Source organism: Larimichthys crocea, chromosome I (genome assembly GCF_000972845.2).
Source record: "Larimichthys crocea isolate SSNF chromosome I, L_crocea_2.0, whole genome shotgun sequence".
Lineage (NCBI taxonomy): Eukaryota > Metazoa > Chordata > Actinopteri > Sciaenidae > Larimichthys > Larimichthys crocea.
The window spans coordinates 18,298,964-18,322,920 of record NC_040011.1 but is presented as its reverse complement, the minus strand read 5'-3'; the positions used below and the strand labels follow the sequence as shown (position 1 = coordinate 18,322,920).

Sequence of the window (23,957 nt, the reverse complement as noted above, 5' to 3'; positions counted from 1 at the left end):
TATATGTCCTGTTGTGTTACAACAATGCAGCTAAAGTACAAGAATATATGACTATTTAAATCAATTACAATTACAATATATTTAATGGCATCTTCACCACTGTTGTGTTATAGACATAATTTATTAACTCAAGATTTAAGGGTGGGGGATGAACAGCCAATCATAATTGCATCACTTTAGGCAGGCATATAATAAACATTTGTATTCTGTACATAACCACTGTTGTGTGTTTTTGCTTGTTTCTCTGGTGCCTGTGCTGTTGATGCTAGCCTTCTGTAATTGCAACCCATTTCTATAGGGAACTCTGCGCAAACATGGGACTATTTTTCTAACATGGGGGATCTAAATATTGTAGATACTGTAGGCTTGACTCCCTATCCATGACAAAAATTCACTGCTTATGCACAGCATCTTTTCTGTCTGAACAGTCTGTGTAGCTTGCATAAATACTCAATAAAAGTACTCATAATACACCATATTATATAAGTGATATTACATTATTATGTTTTACTGTATCTTAATTTACATATGTTTTATATGTAAAATCTGTACTGTTTAATATGGAGTTGTTGTGGAGAGGTATTAAGTAATATAAAGTAGAAATACTACAGTACTAATACCTCAAATGTATTCTTAGTTAATTGTTAATTGTTCATAAGTGTGTCTCTGATGTGCACATCACTCTGATGACTACTTGTTTTCACATTATTAACAGTTTCCCAGCTTCACCTCTAAGTGTCGCCAAAGGATAGCTGTAGAAACGTGCGTACGACAGCTATGAAGTTGGCGTGGGGCACGCACATTTCTATGATCATTTCACGTTTGATACATCTGAACGTGAGCGTGGAAAAGGACGTACGCCACTTTTTTTGTGCGTACGCAAGCTTTGTACATGAGGCCCCTGCTTCGGACTAGTTCGTTTCAAACAAAAGACAGAAGTCACCCGAGAGCAGAAACACCGGAAGCTGCTCCACCGGTGGACAACGTTGCTGAGAGAATTGTCTACGGTTGGTTTCAAACCTCCAGTGATATAAGAGCAAACTCAAAGCATTGATATGAATGATAATGACAAACTCACTGTTCAGGGCGTAGTGCATCCCTCCGATCCCACTGTAGAGCTCGAGCACGCGCAGCTTCTCCATGTTGTCAGGCGTGAGGCGTGCTTCTCGGTATTTTACAGAGTTTGACAAACACTGAAATTGTACATTAGTGCCACCATGTGGTGTGGAGACTGAACTGGAACGACATTTTCATCCGTGGTTCCACCTAACAAATCATTTCATTTGTTTTATGGTCCTTCACTGTTAATCATTTGTTTTATGATCTCTCTGTATGATACAAACCTTTTAGAAATATGAAATAATGAAATATGTTGTTATTATCTTTCCATGCTGCTACATATTAAATCTACAGGCTTACTAATAACAATGTGTATGTTCTTTGATTTTGATGATTAATATTTTTTTAAGAATCTTGCTGTCTCTGATTTGGTAATAACGAGCTCATTTTAAATTAGCCACTGATTAGGGATTACTTAGTAACTTCTAAGCATAATAATCAGAAATAGCTCATCAAGAAAGTGGTCAGAATGTTGAATCACATATGTCTATGAATTAATTACACAAGGATTCATAATATAGTATTGATAAGACTGCTCTCTATAGTCATATTTATTCAGGAAGTACTTAGTGGTCTGATGTTAGCAGGTTTTCCTGATTTGTTCCTGAGTAACTGCTCACAATTTTGTGCACCGTATTGGAAAGTGTTACCAATTCAATCAGCAAGGTGAGTGCAGGATGGATGGATGATTGTAGTCTTAGTATGTATGTGTATGTCTGACACATGTGTGTACAGGATGTAGTTCAAATGTCTAGGATTTAAACTGTACATGGTCAACTTCATGTCCCAGGACGCCCCAACATCTGCTCCTCCAGCTTTGTAAAATGTCAAATGTGAATCTAGAGAAGGGGTTCATATAAATACTATTATAGCCTATCATTTAGGCAGAAACACCAACTCAATGCGTGCTGGTCAATGACTCCGATTGGTGCGTGCTGGTCAATGACTCCGGACTCTTTGGGCGCTCGGGGGTGTGGCTGAACATATTAGGAACAGGAAGTATCCTATTATGGAATGGTGGCTCTCTCGCATAAACTTCCGGTAGGGTGTGAAGCGGAGTCTTTTTTAGAAATCCACCCGCGAGTGTATTCTTCTGTTTTATTCCTCTTTTCCAAACGGTGAGCGTCTTCAGTACCGAGCAGTGTGTGGACACGGCTCCTCCAGTCTTCCCTGGAGCTAACGTGTTTGTTGTGGGACTGACGTGCTCATTTAACGCCACTGTGTGTGAATGCTGAGTGTTCTGACTCCGCGCTGTTCTTCTTCCAAATGTGTTTTCAGAAAAAAATGTCCAAGTCTTTAAAGAAGATCGTGGAAGAGAGTCGGGAGAAGAACCTCCCAGAGGTGGAGATGTGCGACAGGGGCATTTCTAACATGCTGGACATCCCGGGACTCTGTGAGTGTGTTAACCACCAAATGACTTGAAGCCTGCTCTTATGATGTTATGATGTTATGATGTTATGTACCGCTTTAGTTTAGCTTCATGGTGAAGAGTCTCACAAAGTTTCAACACAAACTCGCTGACGATGACGTCACGGAAGTAAGAAGCATCTGCGACGTAGTAAAAGTCAGCCCGTTAGCCGTTAGCCTGCTGAGCTTCACGTCACTTCAGAGTATGGCACGCGGCTGTCATGGCCCTACTAAATGTGTGTGTAACTGATGTAATTAATGACCCAAATCTGTAGCCTTCCTTTCAGGAGTCCTTATCCTCAACACATACAAAGTGCATGTTCCTTTATAACTGCATTAGTTTCCCAACATGGTGACAAAACAATACAAAAAAACACAGAGACACTGAAGATATTTCAACACAGTATAAACAGAAATTGCCCTTAATTCTCTGGATGCAAGTTCTTTTTGGGGTGAAGTGAAGCTGCGGGAACCCATTGTTATTCCACGTTTTGGGGTCCATGCAGAGAAGCTGCGGGAACCCATTGTTATTCTACCTTTTCTTATTATTGGGGTCCATGCAGCGAAGCTGCGGGAACCCATTGTGTTTCTATGTTTTCTTCTTCTTCTTCTTCTTCTTCTTCTTATTATTATTATTATTATTATTATTATTATTATTATTATTATTATTATTATTATTGAGTGTGCCTGAAGGAGCACACTCTTTATTATCTCTCGGGCTTATTATTGAGTGTGCCTGAAAGAGCACACTCTTTAAAACCTCTCGGGCTTATTATTGAGTGTGCGTGCAAAGCGCACACTATATGTTATCCACCGCGCTTATTCTTATTATACTTATTATTGAGTGTGCCTGAAAGCGCACACTATATGTTATCCACCGCGCTTATTCTTATTATTGAGTGTGCCTGAAAGCGCACCCACTATAGTTATCCACCCGCGCTTATTTATATTCTTCTTCTTATTATTATTCTTACGCCCTTTTTTTGGCTCGCTACTCCTCCCAGAGTTTTTGTCGCACATACACAAAACGGGTATCAAAACGACCGGCTCGGCCGGGGCATGTGTGCTATGTCTTTTCTAAGAGTTTCGGCAAACGGTTTTGCCAAAAATCCAGAAAAACGAAGCCAAAAAATGAATGGGTTTGTATTGCGAGAACTTTCCAGAGCTAGAGTGAGTGATGTCATCGCTAGAGTGGAGAGGGGAGAGAACGATCAGTGAAAAAAAAAAACATATTTGACTACCGTGGCCTCAAATGCCCAGCTACAGACATGATTATCCCCTCAAATGTAGGAAAATTCGAGGTGATCGCAGTGATAACACTGTTGAAGCTGTCTCTTTTATAGTTTTGGCTCCATACAGGCTAATTGATCGAGTACCCCCCTCCACAGCCTCATTCACTCCCATGGTTTTTGAAGCAGAGAATTTTCCGAAAGGAGCAGGGAGCACCTGTGCTTTCTCTGACTCCTACGACCAAAGTTTATACAATTTTCGCCTGAAACTTGGCACAGACATTATACACAAGACGAGCATTCTTCTGGTCATTTCAGATTTTGGTTTGATGCATACCTTATAGGTTTTTTTTGGCCACCTTCGAGGGGGGGTCATTCAGACATATACTGTGCATCTCAGTGGGACAGACAGTGCATGCAGCACCTGTGACTAATTACTCTGACCTGCAGCTCACCCTGGTTGCTTGGCAACCTCAAGCATGCCTTTGACTGACTTTTTTGAAGTCTCTGTATGATATCAGACTATCAAGACTACATTTTTAATGTCGGCCATTTTATCTGTGTCTCTCACAAACACAAACACATAGATAGTGAGACAGACACACCACACACAGGCAGACAGACAGGCAGACGCACACACACACACACACACACACACAGACAGAACAAGCACACACACACACACACACACACACACACACACACGACAAGTTTTTCAAAAGAAGAGTCCCTTCAAAATAAGAGCCCAATAAAAAGGCAATGAGGACACAGCTTGTTGTATTTATACTGAATTTGCTGAGCAGTGTCAGTAATAATGCATGAGGGCCACGGGGCCAGAGTCACGCACACTCAAAATTTCTTTAGAAATTTTTCTAGTTTATTTCATCATTCATTGTAATTGCACAATATGTTTGTGTTGATTTGTTCTGTACACGTGACATTTATTGCACGTCTGTCCATCCTGGGAGAGGGATCCCTCCTCTGTGGCTCTTCCTGAGGTTTCTTCCACCTTTTTTCCCTGTTAAAGGTTTTTTGTGGGCAAGTTTTTCCTCACTCAAACCGAGGGTCTAAGGACAGAGGGTGTCACTCCCTGTACAGATTGTAAAGCCCTCAGAGGCTAAATGTACTTTGTGACTTTGGGCTATACAAATAAAATTTGATTTTATTTGAATGATTTTGATTTTTTTGTCCATAAGAAAATTAGTCATCAAATCAAGTGTAACTTAAGTAGGTAAGTAATTAAGTTTTTGCCCGCTGATTTCTCAGTTATTTTGCCATACTTAAATGTTTCACATCATCAAACTAATTTTAATATTAGACAAAGAGTAAAAAGGGAAAGAAGCTCCAAACCTACCTGGCCCTATGTGAAAAAGTTATTCACTTAAAAGAAATCATTTAAATAGAGCCTGTCTGTTTCTCTCATCAAATTTCTTTACATCGTGTCATGATGTGCTACTTCATTTTGTCATTAACATCTATCAATCTGCAAGGGGTTACAAAGCCATTACCAGCCATTAGGTTTAGGGGCAAATACTTTTTCACATAGGGCCAGGTAGGTTTGGAGCATTTTTCCCTTAAGAAATTAAATCATCATTTAAAAACACATTTTGTATTTACTCAGGTTATCTTCGTCTAATATTAAAATTTGTTTTATAATGGAGTTTCTCATCAGTCTGTTGATTTAAGAAGGTTCTGTGTCACTTCTGTGAAAATTTGTTGTGTTTCTACAACCCTCTCTGGTAAGTTACTAATTTACACAACTATATTTTGAAATAAATATAAAGCCATCCAGATTGTTTTCTATTAACATAATGAGAAAACATGAACAAACATTAAATTTATTTACTTATCTGCAAACTTTTTAGGAAATAGTTATTTACTTGTGATCATTTGACAATATCAGTAGCGATAGTTGCTTGCCTGTCAGATACAGCTGAATACTTTCAGAAGAGTGCTGTCATATTCAAAACTGAAGAACTATTTTCTTCACATAACATACCTATCGACTCTGTAACCTCAAAATCCATGACTCACTGCCAGTTTTTGTGAGCTGAAAGCAGTCCTACCTAAGTCCAAGTACAGGATCCTGCACGTCCCTCATGAGAACCCACATATGTGGTATGTGGCTTCAGCACTTGGGACACTAACTACATCTCTGATTTTGACATGCATTCAGCTTAATCCCAGCTTTTCAGAACAGAGGAGGTCAGACTGAAAGACATCCCTGAGCTAATGTCACCATCACTATAAGTAACGGTGTAACCTCTATTCCAACTGAATTCACTGGAATTCACTCTTGCTGGACATTCTGACAATTATGAGATTGTCCTTCAGCAAGTTCTGCAAGTGAGCTGTTTGAAAGTAGTATTATATTGCTTTCTTAGCTTTCTAAAGCTTGTTCAGCAGTGCAGAAGGTTCAATTGTATAAATACATCAGCCTCTTCCAATATTCCTGTCCACAGGCCTCATTTATAAAACTATGCAGCAATCATGTCAAAAGGTTGCAGACAGATTAAACACTGAAAGTGCTTAAGCATAAAAAATATTCTGATTCATAATGCATTTATGAATCAGAATCAACTCCAAAGGTCCTGCACCTTGAAAATGACACAGTGAAGTCCTCCTTGGGGAGGTGCTTAAAAAGGTGTTTGAGTGGCAGCATGTGGCAGGCGCAGTGAGTACTTCTGGTTCAGCAGGCCGGACCCTGTCTTAAAAACACGTAGTCTGACTGTGGACCCAAAAAGCACACAGGCACAGGTTTGTGTTTGTGTAGGGAGTGGAAAAAAGCGAACACTGGGTGAGAAATGCATTGACAGAGAATTATTGGGGAATCCCTGCTGACTGGAGCAGTGACGGAGGTAGAAGGTCCAGATGTGCAAGACGCAAGGGATGACGCAGGTACCCTACATAATGTGTATTCTCCAAATTATACGAGAATAAAATAAATGCATTCAAGTTGTCTTTGCACATTTATGTAGGAAAACGTGTGAGGCTTTATTCATTAAAACAAAAACACACTGTGTTCGTGTCCTGTGACGTGCAGCTGTGTGTGCGCATGTCGTGTCAAGCCTTCACTTTCTGGATAAACAATGTTACTTTACATACCTCTTGTATTTTTACAAGTGACGTATCACACGCACAGTGTTTATTATCCGTATATATTGTTTATAAATAATAGAACACGATAAAGGATCTAAATACATAGAGGAAATCAACTAAAAGAAATAAAGACATTAGAAACATAATATAAGATTCATGATGATATTTTATGGAGCATCTGCACCTCGTTTGTCCGACTGTTCTTCTGATTTATGAGAATACATTTCACAACATGCAAATATTGTTTCATAAATACTGAACATAGTCCTGCAGTAGTTGTATACTTTTATACGTTTTTGTGTTTTGTTTCTTTCTTTTTAATTAGATCTTTATATATAACACAAGAGGGCTAATATTTGGATTTATTTTACACATCAGAGTTTCATTCTTGTGCCATCGGAGTGTCAGAGTTTCCGGACCGGACCGCACAGTCTCCTGTCAGGTAGCACCAGGCCCAGATCCAGAGAGTCCAGAAACACCCTGCAGTGTTAGTCAATGAGTTGAACGGCACTTTATTTTATAAATGTAAGTGACACATCCATCAATACTGTGTGGACTTACATGTTTTTGGTGGTTTAATGGTCTTAATTGGGTTTGTTTTCAGCACATAATAAATATAATAAAATAAAAAAAAGCCTATCTCAGATGCTGCTCCTGTGTAGGGATATTTACAAAAATGACTACATGCAGACTACAGATGATGCTCAGTGACATTTCCACCACATTATTGGTAAGAATGGTCTCACTATTCTATTCAGCTATTACAGTTACATTTTTATATTGATTCGTCTTCCATTTCAACTCACCTCTGTGTCTTCAGTAGTGCATGAACTGTTCTGCTTTATTCATTTTAATGGGAGACTATCCTCGCCAAAAAAAACTCCTTTGTTCTTGTTTTCCTGATATCCACCTGCAGAACTATTTAAATTATGACACCTGTCTGCCAGTAGTGTCACAGTATAGGGATGTAAACAATATATCCATTCCAAAAACATCATCCATACATATTTACATCCTTAAAAAAAATCAATAAAAAAATAATAGCACAATATTTCAATCTTTTTATCTAAACAACACTGAAATGTCCTTTCTCCCTTCAGCCTCCAATTTAAAAGAAAGGCGCTGATAGCGCTGATTTTTTCTTGATGCCTGTGGTCTCCTCTCAGCATCAGTGTAACCTCTGGCTTGCTTTAATATTGATTTTTAGAAAAAAGATGATTTGATTGATCAAATAAAAAAACAGAAATGATTTAGTAAGATGGAGCAGACTTATTTCAATTAAATCAAGCAAAGTCACATTTACAAGTGATTTTAATATGGATCATAATCAAAGCGATGGGCAGTCTTGGCACTAATGGATGTATTTGGACATTAGTGTGATGGACATTTGAAAGAAATTCTTAAATTCACATTTCTTACTCCTGTTCAGTCCCCTTCAAGATGTCAGTGCCCTATGCCTGAAAACATGTTGGGGGTCTTGTTCGCCCAGGGCACAAATGTAGCCAGAACCGCCGCTGGGTGCAGTGGTCAGTACTGTTTGCCTCACAGCAAGAAGGTTCCTGGTTCAAACCTTGGCTGGGGCATTTCAGTGTGGAGTTCTTCCCGTAAATTGACTGTACTTTTGTACTGTAAACAGAATTAAACTGGCAAGTGACTTACTTGATGCTGCTTGTGACTTTCATTTTTTACTAGCTCCTTCCTTCTGTTAAATGAAAAAGGTTTGATTCTCCTCATTGCTGAAATCAAATCAACATCCAACACTGATAGTATTTGAAAATGAAATTTTCATATGTGTATGCACATGCAGATATATCTCCAGATGTTATTAAAACAGGAGAACATCTGGGCCAATGTGTAACTGCAATCATCTCCATCTAAACACATTGTTTGAGGTGAATTTTCCTTAAGTATACCAGTGGATTATTTACCTCTTCTGATATGAATCATCATGTTTTAGTTAACATCCCAAAATGATGCTGATTTTAGAAAAAAGATAAAATTTGATTGATCAAATCAATAACAAACACAAATGATTTAGTAAGATGGAGCAGACTTGTTTCAAAAATCAAAGAAGGTCACATTTACAAGTGATTTTAATATGGATCATAATCAAAGCGATGGGCAGTCTTGGCGCACATTGGTCACTTCCACAGAAATGTTTTACTCCTATGAACAAAGTCACAGTGGAAGTAGACTTTATTGAAACATGTCTCTCAGCTTCTAATATGTTTAGGTGTGCAGTTCTGCTGGTTTAATCCCAGAGTTGCTTGCTGTGTTCTGTGCAGTCTGCAGCAGCATACAATAGCTGGCTGACAGGAAAGAGGGATGTGCTTGGCGGAGCGACACTGCAACACTGGTTTGCCCCACGGATTAGATCTGCTGCTGACAGCCTGATCACTACAGAGACAACCAGAGAGGATGACAAACATACCACAGAGGAAGCAGGAGGCAGCAAAGGGCATGTATCAGTGCCTAGGCTTAATTGTTATTAATTTTATTATTATTATTATTTTTTTTTTTTATTTTTTTTTTTTTATTATTATTATTATTATCAAGTAGGTGTAGCAGTAAATGTAGTTTTAAATACTGTACTTAGTCTGTTGTTTGTTTTTCTTACTTTTAGCACAATACTGGAAAAATAAAGTCGATTTTATGACGGTCTTGTAACAATAAAGCATCAATACATATTCAGCTAATTCAGACACGTAAACTAAATAAAGGCTTTAAAATGGAAACATTACAATAACACACTGTGTTTACCACAACTTGAATTTGCAAAATTGGATATTTATGAATACATTAATTTATCTATATGTATTTATTTATGTAGCTGAAATCATGAAGTATGATGCTTAGGCAGTATATAAGGAGGTTATAACAAAACATCTTGCAAATCATTTTAAACATTTTAAAGAAATTAAGAAATAAAAGAAATAAAGAAATTAAAAATAAATTTTACAGAAACGTGAAGAGCTGTAGAAGAATCATGTGACACATGTCCTAAAGCCCACCAGGAAACTTTCTCTTCACTTCAGTGTCAACATTCAAATTCTTTATTGCCGTATGCACAAAAGAATGAATGCTCATAGGAATATGGGGGTAAAATAAGACAGCTCCTCTGAACATGGTTCAACCTCAGTGATGGAAAAATCTATGAACAACAGCCACCCAGATTCTGACCTCTGGCCCATTAAGACCATCGAGCTGTAGTCCAGGACCAGGCTTCGTGTCCAACCTCTTCTAGATTCCACCAACAAACACCCAGTCTGCACACTACATGTTGTGTTTAAATCATTCTTTTATTGTTGCTGCTGCTTAACGCCTGGACTCTCCCGGTATCACACAGTGACGGCAGAGATGTTCAGTCTAACATAACCGTGGAATTGTTAGAATGTGTGCTCTTGTGTGTGTGTGTGTGTGTGTGTGTGTGTGTGTGTGTGTGTTACCTGATTGTTTTTGCACAGGTCAGCCCACATGCTGGTCCCGTCTCCTCCGCGCATCAGGACGTGGTAAGTGAAGAAATAAATCCCGGGGATGGAGCATGTGAACTTCCCTGTGGTCGGGTCGTAGTGGTTTCCTAGGTTGGTCACAACGTCGTCGAACTTGAGCACCTCGTAGCCTTCGTGTTGCTTTTTGAGCCCTGCATAAAAGGCAATCTTAGGCACGGTGCTGTAGGTGGCCGCGCTTATTGCGCCGGCAGCTGCGCTGGGTCCTGCAGGTCCTGGTAAACCAGATCTGCCCGGTTCACCTTTCTCTCCAGGCGGGCCCGCTGGACCGGGTGGTCCCGGCTCCCCGGGAGGTCCCCTCGGACCTGCCTTACCTGGACGACCTGGATCCCCTTTCGGACCTTGGATAAAAGTAGGTAAAGACTGCACGAGGCTGTTGTCTCGGACTGTATCCGCCGTCGCGGTGCTAGTCGGAGATTTAGTGCCATACGGGTCGCACACCATCCTACAGGTACCGAGCATCTCGTAGTGCGCCGCCGTCCCCGCTGAGTTGACCAGAACTGGGATGAGGATGACTAAAACCAGAACCATAACGACCCCCAGGACCCCCGCCGCCACCAGCCGCTTCCTGCCGACCAGCCGCGTCAGCGCCGGGCGATCCTGTTGTCTGCTTTTGGGTGAAATCTTGCTGGCTGTAAGGTGACCCTTTAAAGAAAAAAAGTGTAGCAGAGCTACACACTTTGTTCACAATGTTTGTAAAGTTTAGAAGACGTGCCCCCCTCCCTTCGGCGTCCTGGTCCCTCTCTTCCCCACACTTTTCTGCTAATGCGCTGCTTCTTCAAGTCTCTCACAAACTTTAGCTCTTCACTGCTCTGTAAGCCCCAGAACCTCTGGATTCAGCATCTATGAGACCCAGCAAATCCAAACATGGGGTCTGACCTCTATTTGATCCCCCGTTCCCGAACCAAAGTATTTCACCAGAAGCCTAACTCTTAAAGTGAGTCAGGATCACTTTCCGTCTACCTGAGAGCCTATAAAGCGCTCAAAGAGCCAAAAGACCAGATACACAGTAGGAGCCAATCAGAGAGAGAGAGAGAGAGAGAGAGAGAGAGAGAGAGAGAGAGAGAGAGAGAGAGAGAAAGAGTACCGTGGGGATTTGTCGTCCAATAGAAACAGGGCATGCTGTCCAAATACAGGGATTGGGCATTTTATGGAATCTGAATTAGGATTTCTTACTTTATATTTTAAGTGCTCTAAATGTTACCTAATGGCTGGATGATGGTTGTTGCTCATATAGTGTGATGCTGACAGGCTGAGGTCCTACACACAGGAAGAGAAGAGAAAGCAGCTTGGATGGATGAATTTTACAGTTTATTTAAAGGCTTAAGCTTAATATAACATAATATAATTTATTGATGTAATTATTAATACAAACAGGTGGCTTTAATACTATCATAGTATAGAAATGTTTCCACAGTAGCCCTGAACAGACAAACTGAACCATAGTTTCTCCTCCTTGCTTAAAAAGGGGGGAAGTAGTATTCAGTTGGTTGTAATCTGCAACCTCATCACAAGATGACACTGTAACGCTGTCCTTCTTTCAGTCTTTGGATGTGACTACACAGTTCTCAAGTAAAACATTTTCAGCTAATAAAATGCTGCCACGGGGTTACTTTGACATCAACATTAATAACGCAAATCTTTAATTTATAATATCATATACATGATATCAAATATCTTATATCTCCTATCTTTATTTTTCACATCACTATTTCATATTTACAGAGCTCACCTGTCTGCTCAGACTGTTCACAACTCTCCTGATAAAATGATACATGACATTCACAAACAAACTAATCAGTTGCTAATTGGGCTAATTTACATTGTGTAATGGCCCATAGAAAATTAGAATAGAATAGAATTTAGATATAAAATAATCATTCTAGGTACAAAAAATGTAATAATTTTTATCTTCAGGTGATTATACTTTAATAAAAACTTATTCTGTTCCAATAAAGCCCTCTAAAAAAGATAGGATCATGACAGGTTATTTCAGAGACATTTCAGCAGTGCCTTAACACTGGTAACTATGCGTTCTTATACTGTCTATGTCAGCGCCGGTCCTGGCCACATTTGCGCCCTGGGCGAACCCCCCCCCCCCCCGAGGCGAACATTTTCTCGTGCGCCCTCACGGCCGTTCGTGCGCCCCTGGATGCGCCATGCGCCCCTAGATGCACCGTGCGCCCCCATCGCTCTGTCCGCTGCCCCCCTCTGCCTTGTCAACACCCCGCTCCCGGGGCGCCCGCTCCCCTAACTTAATGAGCGGTATCTAAAATTCGCGAGGTTTTTTTCTTTTTCGGGCGATCGTGCGCCCCCCACGAAGACTGCGCCCTGGGCGGCCGCCCACATTGCCCATAGCTAAGACCGGCCCTGGTCTATGTACAAACATATGCTTATGAAGAAAGTCATTTGTCTTGTGGATCAGTAGAACATTGAGGCACTGACGGTGTATTGATGCCACTAAAATCAAACTAACCTTGTCTTCTCTGGCTTCATTAGGCCTCCAAACGTCCACTTATTGAGAGTCCCTGAAAATGAGCTGTGGAGGTTACAGGGGATCATTGGATTGGCACCACACTCAATATCAGCACAGTGAATGATGAATTGCTGTGGAGGATTTAAAGGAGGCACAAAAAGGCATGGGACTGGGCAGAGTAATAATAACCATAAACTTTTGAAAACAAATTTAAAAAGTGCTTTACAGGCAATCAATGCAAGATAAATGTAGTAGCTAAAAGAAAAATAATAATAAAATAAAATAAACTATTAAAAGAAAGCACCGCTAAAACAGATAAAGACCAAACCAATAGTAAAACATAAAAGAAGACGAAGATATAATGAAAAACCTCTAAGCATAGTTAGCTTGGTAGTATGTTTGAGTCAGGACTATGAAAGCATTCTAATCAGGGCCGTTTTTTTTATGGGGGGGGGGGTTAGTTCACCCAGGGCGTAAATGTAGCCAGGACCGCCTCTGATTCTAATCCACAGGTACATTTAGCATTGAATTATTGAGTGCGCCTTAAAGAGCACACTCTATACTATTCCTCTGGCTTATTGAGTGTGCCTGAAAGAGCACAAAATCGTCAAAAACCACGCCAAAAACCATGCCGAAAACCACGGGAAAAAAATTTATGGGAGAAAGTTTGCAGCTAGAGTGAGTGATGTCATAGCTAGAGTGCGGACCCGAGAAAATGTCACACTACAAAGTCAAAGTCAAAGTCAACTTTATTGTCAATGCTGCTATGTGTACAGGACATACAGAGCATCGAAATTGCGTTTCTCTCTTGTCTAAAACAGTATGGACACAAGTGTAGTAAAAGATCTAAAAAGAAAAGTATATAAAATATATATATATATATAGAATAAAGATGTACAAATCTAAAAAATATATACAGCAAAAGACATTTGTGAGGCAATATGGTTGCTATAAATATAAGTATGGTTATAGTTTACATTGTATATGTACAGTCACAATAAAAAAATATTTCAAATATTTGAACATTAGACTGTACACAGTGCAAATGGTGTGCAAATATTTATTTGAGTAAAGTGGCAGGTGCCATTGTTATAGGGGGGGTCAGCAGTGTCCAGAGTTTGTGGGGGCAGCGGGCGGAGGAGGAAGGGGGGGCAGTGCTGGGAGTGAGTTCAGCATCCTGATAGCCTGGTGCATGAAGCTGTCCTTCAGCCTGCTGGTTCTCGCCCGGAGGCTCCTCATTCTCCTCCCAGAAGGCAGGAGGCTGAAGAGTTGGTGATTGGGGTGGGTGGGGTCGCCCACAATGCTGAGAGCTTTGCGGGCCAGGCATGTGCTGTAAATGTCCTGGAGGGAGGGGAGGGGGGCACCAATGATCCTCTCAGCTGCTCTCACTATGCGCTGCAGGGTCTTCTTGCAGGATGCAGTGCTGCTGCCGTACCACACAGTGATGCAGCTGGTCAGGATGCTCTCGGTGGTTCCACGGTAGAAGGTCTGTAGGTTGGGGGCTGGAGCTTTGGCTCTTCTCAGCCTGCGGAGGAAATAGAGGCGCTGCTGAGCTTTCCTGGTCAGTGATGCGGTGTTGCTGCTCCAGGAGAGGTCCTCAGTGATGAGCACACCCAGGAACCTGGTGCTGCTCACTCTCTCCACTGCAGCTCCATTGATGGTTAGTGGGTGGTGCTGGGTGGGGGCTCTCCGGAAGTCGACAACAATCTCCTTCGTCTTCTCCACGTTCAGAGAGAGATTGTTGTCTCTGCACCACTTGGCCAGTCGGCTCACCTCATCCCTGTAGTTTGACTCATCGTTTTTGTTGATGAGCCCCACCACAGTCGTGTCGTCCGCAAACTTGACGAAGAGGTTGGTGTTGTGTGTTGGTGAGCAGTCGTGGGTCAGCAGGGTGAACAGTAAGGGGCTGAGCACGCATCCTTGGGGTGCCCCCGTGTTCAGCGTGATAGTGTTGGATGCGTTGCTGCCGACCCGAACTGCCTGTGGTCTTCCAGTCAGGAAGTCCAGGATCCAGTTGCGGAGTGAGACGTTCAGTCCTAAACAGTCTAGTTTTTGTATCAGCTGCTGGGGGATGATGGTGTTGAAAGCTGAACTGAAGTCCAAGAACAGCATTCTCACATACGAGTCCTTAGTGTCCAGGTGAGTGAGAGCTGAGTGGAGAGCGGTGGCGATTGCATCCTCAGTGGACCGGTTGGCCCGATATGCAAACTGGTAGGGGTCCAGGGACGGAGGGAGGATGGATTTGATGTGCTGCATGACTAACCGCTCGAAGCACTTCATGATGATGGGGGTCAGTGCCACGGGGCGGTAGTCGTTGAAGCAGGATGGAGAAGCCTTCTTTGGAACCGGGATGATGGTGGTGTACTTGAAGCAGGTGGGGACAACAGCTTGGCTCAGGGAGGTGTTGAAGATGTCTGTGAGGACATCTGTGAGCTCCTCTGCACAGTCCTTCAGCACACGACCAGGAATGTTGTCAGGTCCTCCAGCTTTGCGAGCGTTGATCCTAGAGAGGGATCTCCTCACACTTGCCGGAGACAGGGACAGCACCTGGTCATCTGGAGGGGGTGTTGTCTTCTGTGCAGGGGTGCTGTTGTCAGCTTCAAACCGTCCAAAGAAGTGGTTCAGATCGTTCAGCAGAGTGATGTCACTGTCACAGGTCTGTGGTCGAGGTTTATAGTCCGTGATGGTCTGTAACCCCTGCCACAGGCTCCTTGTGTCTCTGCTGTTGGTGAAGTGGTGGGTTATTCTGCTGCTGTACTGCCTCTTTGCAAGTCTGATGCCACGGGACAGGTTGGCTCTAGCTGATCTCAGACCAGCCTCATCACCTGCTCTGAAAGCAGCGTTCCGGGCTCTCAGTAACCGATGGACTTCCCCCGTCAGCCATGGTTTCTGGTTGGTCCGTACCGTGATGGTCTTGGTGTCTGTGACATCATCATTGCATTTGCTGATGTAAGCAGTAACAGTATCTGAATATTCCTGTATGTTGATCTGATGGTTGTTGTAGGTGGCTGCGTGCTTAAACATGTCCCAGTCTGTAGTGTTAAAGCAGTCCTGGAGTGCTGAGGAGGCACCCTCTGGCCACACCCGTACCTGCTTCTGAACCGGTCTGGTGACTTTGACCTTAGGCCTGTATGCTGGCATTAGCATAACAGTGATGTGGTCCGAAGCGCCGAGATGGGGGAGGGGTGAGGCCTTGTATGCTCCTCTCAGTGTTGTGTATACCTGGTCCAGTGTGTTGTTTCCCCGAGTGGCAAAGTCAATGTGTTGGTACACATGAGGAAACACTGTTTTGAGATTTGCATGGTTGAAATCTCCAGCCACGATGAGAAGTCCCTCTGGATGGGCAGTCTGCTGTTCACTAATGCTGTACAGTTCACTCAGTGCCTTGTCTCTGTCGTTGTTGTTACAGCTGGGAGGGATGTAGACTGCAACAAGCAGGATGACAGAAAACTCCCTCGGTAGATAAAAAGGCTGGCACTTGATGATCATAAACTCCACAAGGGGTGAACAGTGTCTGCAGACCACCACAGTGTCCTGACACCAAGCGTCCCTGATGTACAGACCCCGCCACCGCGGGTCTTACCTCCTTCAATGAGGGCTCCGTCTGCTCGGTAGCAAGTTAGCTGGTCGAGCTGGATGGCGGAGTCCGGTACGTTGTTGTTCAGCCATGTTTCCGTGAAAACGAAAACACAGCACTCTCTCACGGTCCGCTGGGTCGATCTCATGAGGTGTATGTAATTCAGTTTATTGTCCAAGGAGCGTACATTGGCTAGTACGATGGATGGTAAAGCCGGCTTGTGTGGGTTAGCCGCTAGCCTGGCCAGGATACCTCCGCGCTTTCCTCGCTTCTGCCTCCTCTCGCACCGCCTGCGGCGCTTCCTCTGCGGATGTGCTGCAGTACTGGGGGTCAGTGTCGAAGCGGGCCGCCGGAGAAGGCCAAGGTTGTGTAGGTCCTCAGCGTGTGTCGGGTTTATTTTCCAGAAAAAAGTATTGCCGATGTCAAAAAGAGTCCCACGGCTGTATGTGCGCCTTGGGACGGAAAAACGCGACACAAACGTAAAATCACACGGGCACACTGACGAAGACAAACATGTGAAACACACCATTCTTGGGACAGAGAAGGGCCGCTGCGTCCGTACACGCCGCCAGCCAGGTCTGAAAGACAGACATGATTTACACTCAAAACGTAGGAAAATTCGAGGCGGTCCCGTGATAACACTGCTGAAGCTGTCAGCTTTATAGTTTTGAGGTCAGACACAAAGATGCGGCAGCAACACACATCTACTGCCCAATCTACTGCCATTTTAATTGAGTGTGCCTGAAAGAGCACACTCTTTAAAACCTCTCGGGCTTATTCCGATTCTTATTGAGTGTGCGTAAAAGAGCACACTCTTTAAAACCTCTCACACCCACACACACAAACCTCTCGTTTTTGTCGCACATACACAAAACGGGTATCAAAACGACCGGCTCGGCCGGGAATGGTGTGCTACGACTTTTGGCGAAAAATCACCAAAAACCATGCCAAAAAATGAATGGGTGTGTATTGCGAGAACTTTCGAGAGCTAGAGTGTGTGATGTCATCACTAGAGTGGAGAGGGAGAGAAAAAGTTGTCGAAAAATAAATTTGTAAACTGCGATTGTGGCCGCAAATGTGAAGCTACAGAAATCATTTATACCCTCAAAACGTAGGAAAATTCGAGGCGGAGTCGCAGTGATAACACTGTTGAAGCTGTCTCTGTTATAGTTTTGGCTCTATACACACTAATTGATTGATTACTCCCTTTCTCGGCCTCATACACTCCCATGTTATTTTGAGAAGAGATTTTTCCAGAAGGAGCAGGGAGCACCTGTGCTTTCTCTCACTCCCGAGGCCAAAGTTTATACAATTTTCGCCTGAAAACTAGACAAGGATATGGTCCACTAGACAAGGATTTTGCGGTCATTTCGGATTTTGGTTTGAGGCATACCTTATAGGTTTTTTTTGGCCACCTTCGAGGGGGATCATTCAGACATATACTGTGCATCTCAGTGGGACAGACACAGTGCATGCAGCACCTGCGACTAATTACTCATCGTATTGCTCACCCTGGTTGCTTGGCAACCTCAAGCTTGCCTTTGACTAACTTTTTTGAAGTCTCTGTATGATATCAGACTATCAAGACTACATTTTTAATGTCGGCCATTTTATCCTTGTCTCTCCTTGTCAGACACAAACACAGACACATAGATAGAGAGACAGACAGACAGACAGGGCAGACACACACACACACACAGACAGAACAACCACACATGCATGCACACACACACACACACGACACGTTTTTTCAAGTTAGGAGTCCCTTCAAAATAAGAGCCCATTAAAAAGGCAATGATGACACAGCTTGTTGTATTAATACTAAATTTGCTAAGCAGTGTCAGTAATAATGTATGGGGGCGACAGGGCCAGAGTCAGACACACTCAAAATTTCTTTAGAAATTTTCTAGTTGAGTGTGCCTGAAAGAGCACACTATATGTTATCAACCGCGCTTATTCTTATTATTATTGAGTGTGCGTGCAAGGCGCACACTATATGTTATCCACCGGGCAGCCACACTATTGTTATCCAAATCTTTATTTTTATTATTATTTTTCTTCTTTCGTACGTTTTTTGCCGTGCTTCTACTCCCACAAATCCTGTCCTACAAACATAAAGCTGGACGCTACAGTAGTAACGGTAAACGATTTAGCACATGAAGATGTATCGGAGTAAAAGTATTAAAATTCATTAAAATATAAAGTGCAGTAAAAGTAGAAGTTGGAAAAAAAAACATAATACTCCAAAAAAGTACAGATACTGCATTTTAGGTACTTAAGTACAGTACTTAAGTAGTTCCACTTCGCTACTAAACATTCCTGCCTGTTAGTTTGGATTTGGGCCTGTTGTGTCAATCTCGTGTACGTCTGCATTGTACAAAGGGATCGTTCTTGTCAGTCTCAGGGCTTCTATCTGGATCCGAGGTGTACATTCTATAGGTCTATTTTGGTTGACAGGGTGTAGCGTCACTTCCTTGTTGGGATCCGTCCAGTCTGAGTCTGGGTCACGTCAATGGGTAGCTTACCCTCGTGAAGCTGTATAGTGGGATAAAACCCACCATGGGCGGGGCAACTAGGAGGGCATATGGAGGTGGAGATGCCAGTATGTGAGCTGGTCTTACCTTATGTTGGCGTGATGGGCTTCCCTTCGTCCAGACTGCGCAGCTCAGACCATCCCCGTCGATCTTGATCGGATCTTTCCCTTATATTTGACTAGCGTTCCTTCACACTCCGTTAGCCGTAGCGCTTCCTTATCTTTTCTTCTCTCTATAACTCTGCCGTAGCCATCATATATATAATAATAATAATAAATAATATAATTTGTTTTCAAATGGCTTCCAGGTCCCCCAGGGGCCCCATCGCCGTCATCTATTTTTCTATCAAATTCACCTTTCATTCTACACTATCCTATTAATCCTAGCTAAACTTGAAGCCAACGGTTTGTATGGAATAGCCAAACAACAGTCCTATTCAGTGGTAGGTCAGAGCAGCCAGTCAGTTTATTGGGTACACCAGAACAACTGACCTTGTGACAAAAATGACACTTCTATCACACCGCAAAGGTTTCCTCCTTGTATGTTTTTTGTCAAGACACTGCCTATATGACTCTTCTTACTGAAGACACTTCAAGGTTATATCATTTTATACAACTTAGCTTCCCTCACAAACAACAAACAGACAGTTAACACAAGGATACAGCAACATTTGCAATTTAACACAATACTAACACATCTCAACAATAATTTTCAGCGACATTTAAAACACATTTACAATTTAATTATACCTCATACTTACACAGAATTTCTGGAGATATTGCACTCCGAGGGCCTCAGTCCCCACGAAAATTTAGCGGAGATTTGCACTCGGCGATGGCTGGAACACCAATGGAATTACGAAGTTCAACAGCTTGAGGGACTCTAACCCACTACAATTTCCGGAGGTATTATACTCCGAGGCCTCAATTCCCCACTAAAGTTTACGGAGATTTGCACTCGCGATGGCTTCAAAACCTAGTTGAATTTCGGGGGCCTTGAACTCCCCGGAATTCTAACCCAGCCTTTGTGGCGATCTTTATGGGACTCTAACCCAAGGGACTCTAACCCAACAGACTTACACAGAATTTCTGGAGATATTGCACTCCGAGGGCCTCAGTCCCCACGAAAATTTACGGAGATTTGCACTCCGATGGCTGGAAACCAATGGAATTTACGAAGTTCAAGCTTCGAGGGACTCTAACCCACTAGAATTTCCGGAGGTATTATACTCCGAGGGCCTCAATTCCCCACTAAAGTTTACGGAGATTTGCACTCCGATGGCTTCAAACCTAGTTGAATTTTGGGGGCCCTGAACTCCCCGGGAATCTAACCCAGCCGCCCCCTCAGGGCACCGTCCCCGCGTCCACGAACGGCTTTGTCCTGCCACGACCAAGGCAGTCTGTTATTTACCTTTTTTGCCAATTGAGGTATTTCGCACTTCTTCTGCTCAAAACGTCATTATTTCTGGCTGTTTACAAAACTTTGCAACGATCTCACGCTTTAAATTTAGAGACTTCACACGCACAGATCCAGACACTGAATTTGGTATTTTCAATATGCAGATTCGAGTTAAACAGCAGGCTTCTGCTTACCTTATTTTAGACTGGTCTGTGTCCTTTCTCGCTTGTGTGGTCATCCTTTAAGCCAAACCAGCTCTTCCTGCATCCCGGACGAGCCCCCAAAACTGTTGAGGCAATCTTAATTCACCTCCCCGAATTGGTTGATACAGGATGAGCACTCAGAAGACGTGGATTCGTTCAAAGTATTTATTCAATTATAACAAAAGCTTTTGGAGATCCTACCACAGAAAAAGTATCTGTTGCAGCAAACCAAGTAAGATCGAAGAGTCCTTCCTGCTTCACGTCTTCTTACTGTTCTACACCTGTCCACTGACGTCACTCCTTGTCTTCCTGTCCTATACATAGCTGCCCTATATGGTTATATTTCTAGCTGCTCAAAATAGGGTGTTTTCCTTCTAAGGTGCAGCCACATTTGCATTATGGCAAACCTTTTTGAGGACATTCCTGAAATAGCCACCTGAAATAGGAGTCAGCAACAGTGTGTGTCCCTACTGTGCTGGACACTTCTCACTGTTACATTCATTTGTTTCATTATACATTCTTTAAACAGTGTAATTACTTGAATAGCTAGTGTGTTTGTTCTGTACACTCTATTTCCACAGGACCACACAGGGGATCAAGTGCCGCGGTTTAGCGCTGTCCTTGCCCGGCGTCAACTCACATCGGGCGAGTGTTAGCAGCGTAAAGGCAGTGTCGCGAGCGCACCGTATTCACAGTCAGCGAGAATCCTGGAGTACCGAGACCCCCAGATAAACTGTATATAAAAAAAAAACAACAAACAGCTGACTTTGCTTCTCCGACATGGAGGAGATTATAAAAGGATCTGTTGTGTCATAAATGATTGTGTGTTGTACCACTTCAACAATGGTCTCTCACTTCATGTTGAGACCCTTTGATCGATTGACTGCTCCCTGGTGCCACCGCTCATGATGTAGCGCTGATGTGAAGTTGTGAAAAGCTACATGAACTGCAATTGTTTTATTTTGAAAGGGAGCGGAAGTTTATTATGTTGATTCTGTGTCGGATTTCCTGTCTGGTGCAATCAGCTCTGATGAGATTTACGAGGTTTAGCAGCGGCTCGCGACTGTGCAGCCATGCGTTTACCGAGCAAAGACCACCATCTGCGGGGTGCGTGTGCCGCGCGTGTGTGTGTCAGACTGCTGCGGTCAAAAGCACGATGTTAACGGAAGGAAGTACAGGACAGAAATGACGGTTTGAAGCCAGACCGTTGTAAATATTGCTACGACAACTTGACCGCGTGTACTAAGAGGCTTTCCTGATCGTGGAGGTATTTTTAAAATGTGATTTCCGGTACGGAATGGACTGCTTTCGTCTGGTAAAGGAACAGCTTTTGTCTGCGTGCCTGAAGAAAAATCGCTCCTTTTTAACATTGGACTTAATGGGTGCTGCAGGGACTAGCTGCTGCTCCAAGGCTCACAACGCTGAAACGGTAAGGCAGACAGCTTCAGTAGTGGTATCCAGGGCCGTTCGCCTTCTCGCCCTTCATGGGGCCCTAAGCAAAATATGGCAAGGGGCCCTTGTAATGGGTCATCGGGGCCACTAGGTCAAGTCATTTCTAGATGCCATTTTCTGCATTCTAACCAATTTTAGGATTAATAATGGCAAATCCTATCTTATTAAACTCCATGGCAAGATTGACAATTGCATCCTGTTTCAACTCAATTTGGGCCAATAACGCCCGCACAACTCCACCAAACAACAGGTGGAGTGCCAGGACAGGTGAAGTGCTTTCCAGTTGTAATGCAGTTTGCTGTTCAAAGTTTCAAGCCCTTACGACACAAAATACCAAAGTTACTGAACAAATGCCTTCCAGTGTATTGCAGTTTACTGTTCAAAGTTTCAAGCCCTACGACAAAAATACCAAAGTTATCGAACAAATTTCTTGCCTCCTTTTCCTCTGTGCCCTCGGCATAGCCACGCAATTGCTCCGCCATCGATTTGCATACAGACAGATCATTGGCTAAGATGGCGCCTGATTTGCATACAGCGACGTCATTGGTTTAAATTGAGACCTCTCATTGACTAAGAACACCCAATTCGGCTACCACTCATTGGCACGCCTCACACTCACACACGCGCACAGAGCACGAATCTGTGGAACCCTTTCGTCTCATACTCCTCTCCTAGCATGACAGTCACTCCCTCCTCAATCAAACTTCAAACTGGTAAAGACAATGAAAATAAAGTCAACCCGTGGTGCGCTACCATAAACAACATTGCAACATTGCAATGAAACGTGTCCCTAAACGTCAGCATGAGGAAGATGGAATTTAATTTCACCGACGAGATTCGGTTTCAAACTCGCCTGTCCGCTTCCCCTTCCCACCTTCTACCCAATGCTATTTTAGCTATTTCCACTGCAACGTCAAGTTGACACGAAATTTGCACAACTGGGTGAATTAATATTAAACAATGACGAAATACTGGCAGATCTGGAATTACAACTTTCAAAGCAACTGTATAATGTTGACAACGAAACATCCCATACCTCTCTTGTAATGAATCGGGGGCAGTGTGAGCAGTTAGCCCAACCAAGCTAAACCATTGACATTATATTTCACAGTCAATGGGTGGGTAGAACCAAGCAGCTAGCCCCAAAATAGTGAGGGGTTAGTTAGTAAGTTTCTCCTTCCTGCCACCTGAGCTGTTCCCTTTGCTCATTTTCATGCATTCGCTTCTTTCTCTTCTCGTAGCCAGATGGAATATTCCGCTTCATATCTGCAATGTGCTACGGTATGGTCAATGGACAAACCGGCAAATGTGATGCTGAAGTCAATCACGTTATTTTTTTTTTTTTTTTTTTTTGGGGCGCAGGGCCCTATGCAGTGACGCAGGGCCCTACGCAGCGTGCTTATGTCGCGTTATGGGAGCGCCCCTTCTGGTGGTATCACTGCGTAGGTATTCAGTTTTCCTACGTTTTGCTGGGTAAATCATGTCTGTAGCGTCACATTTGCGGCCCGTTGAGGCTGGTATGTTTAATTTTTTGACGGACGTGTTCTCTCACTCTAACTGTGATGTCACACGCTGTAATCGCTGCTGTAAAGTAAAAACATGCTCAACTTTAATATTTAATTGTTTAAAACGGTAAAAGATTTTGTAAAGTTGAGGCCAAGGTTAATAATTTAACATCTTGTTTACAAGCAGAAATTTGAATGAAGTCTGTAGGACAAGTTATGCAGTCGTAGTTGTTGTTTAAAGTGTAGTGGGTCTGTTGAGAGATTTTGTTGAGGATTTCCTATGCATCCTTATGATGGGAAAATTGTACAAAATGTTTAATAATTTGTACAGTATTAATAGTAGAGATCTGTAAAGTACTAGCCATCATGTCCTGAATGAGCTGCATCTGGTGGTATTTTTTATGTTTGTAGGACGGATTTGTGGGAGTAGAAGCAGGCAAAAAACGTAGCGA

General features: G+C 42.9%; 2 protein-coding genes across 8 annotated transcripts in view; one reads left to right on the top strand and one right to left on the bottom strand.

Annotated features, from left to right (window-relative positions):
• Positions 1-2,084: 2,084 nt before the first annotated feature.
• Positions 2,085-23,957, top strand: part of rsu1 (Ras suppressor protein 1) — a 128,560-nt gene continuing 106,687 nt past the window's right edge. For all 7 annotated transcript variants that reach the window (XM_019253909.2, XM_019253912.2, XM_019253913.2 and 4 more), the window contains exons 1-2: positions 2,085-2,237; positions 2,398-2,512. In XM_019253909.2, the coding sequence (XP_019109454.1) occupies positions 2,404-2,512 (109 nt within the window). In that variant the 5' untranslated portion in view covers positions 2,085-2,237; positions 2,398-2,403. The remainder of the gene's footprint in view (positions 2,238-2,397; positions 2,513-23,957) is intronic.
• On the bottom strand, positions 8,993-11,312 carry LOC104939735 (complement C1q-like protein 3). The gene is made up of 2 exons (XM_027290273.1): positions 10,301-11,312; positions 8,993-9,251 (listed from the first exon to the last, which is right to left on the bottom strand). The coding sequence occupies exons 1-2, from the start codon at positions 10,889-10,891 to the stop codon at positions 9,249-9,251; spliced, it is 594 nt and encodes a 197-aa protein (XP_027146074.1). The 5' UTR covers positions 10,892-11,312; the 3' UTR covers positions 8,993-9,248.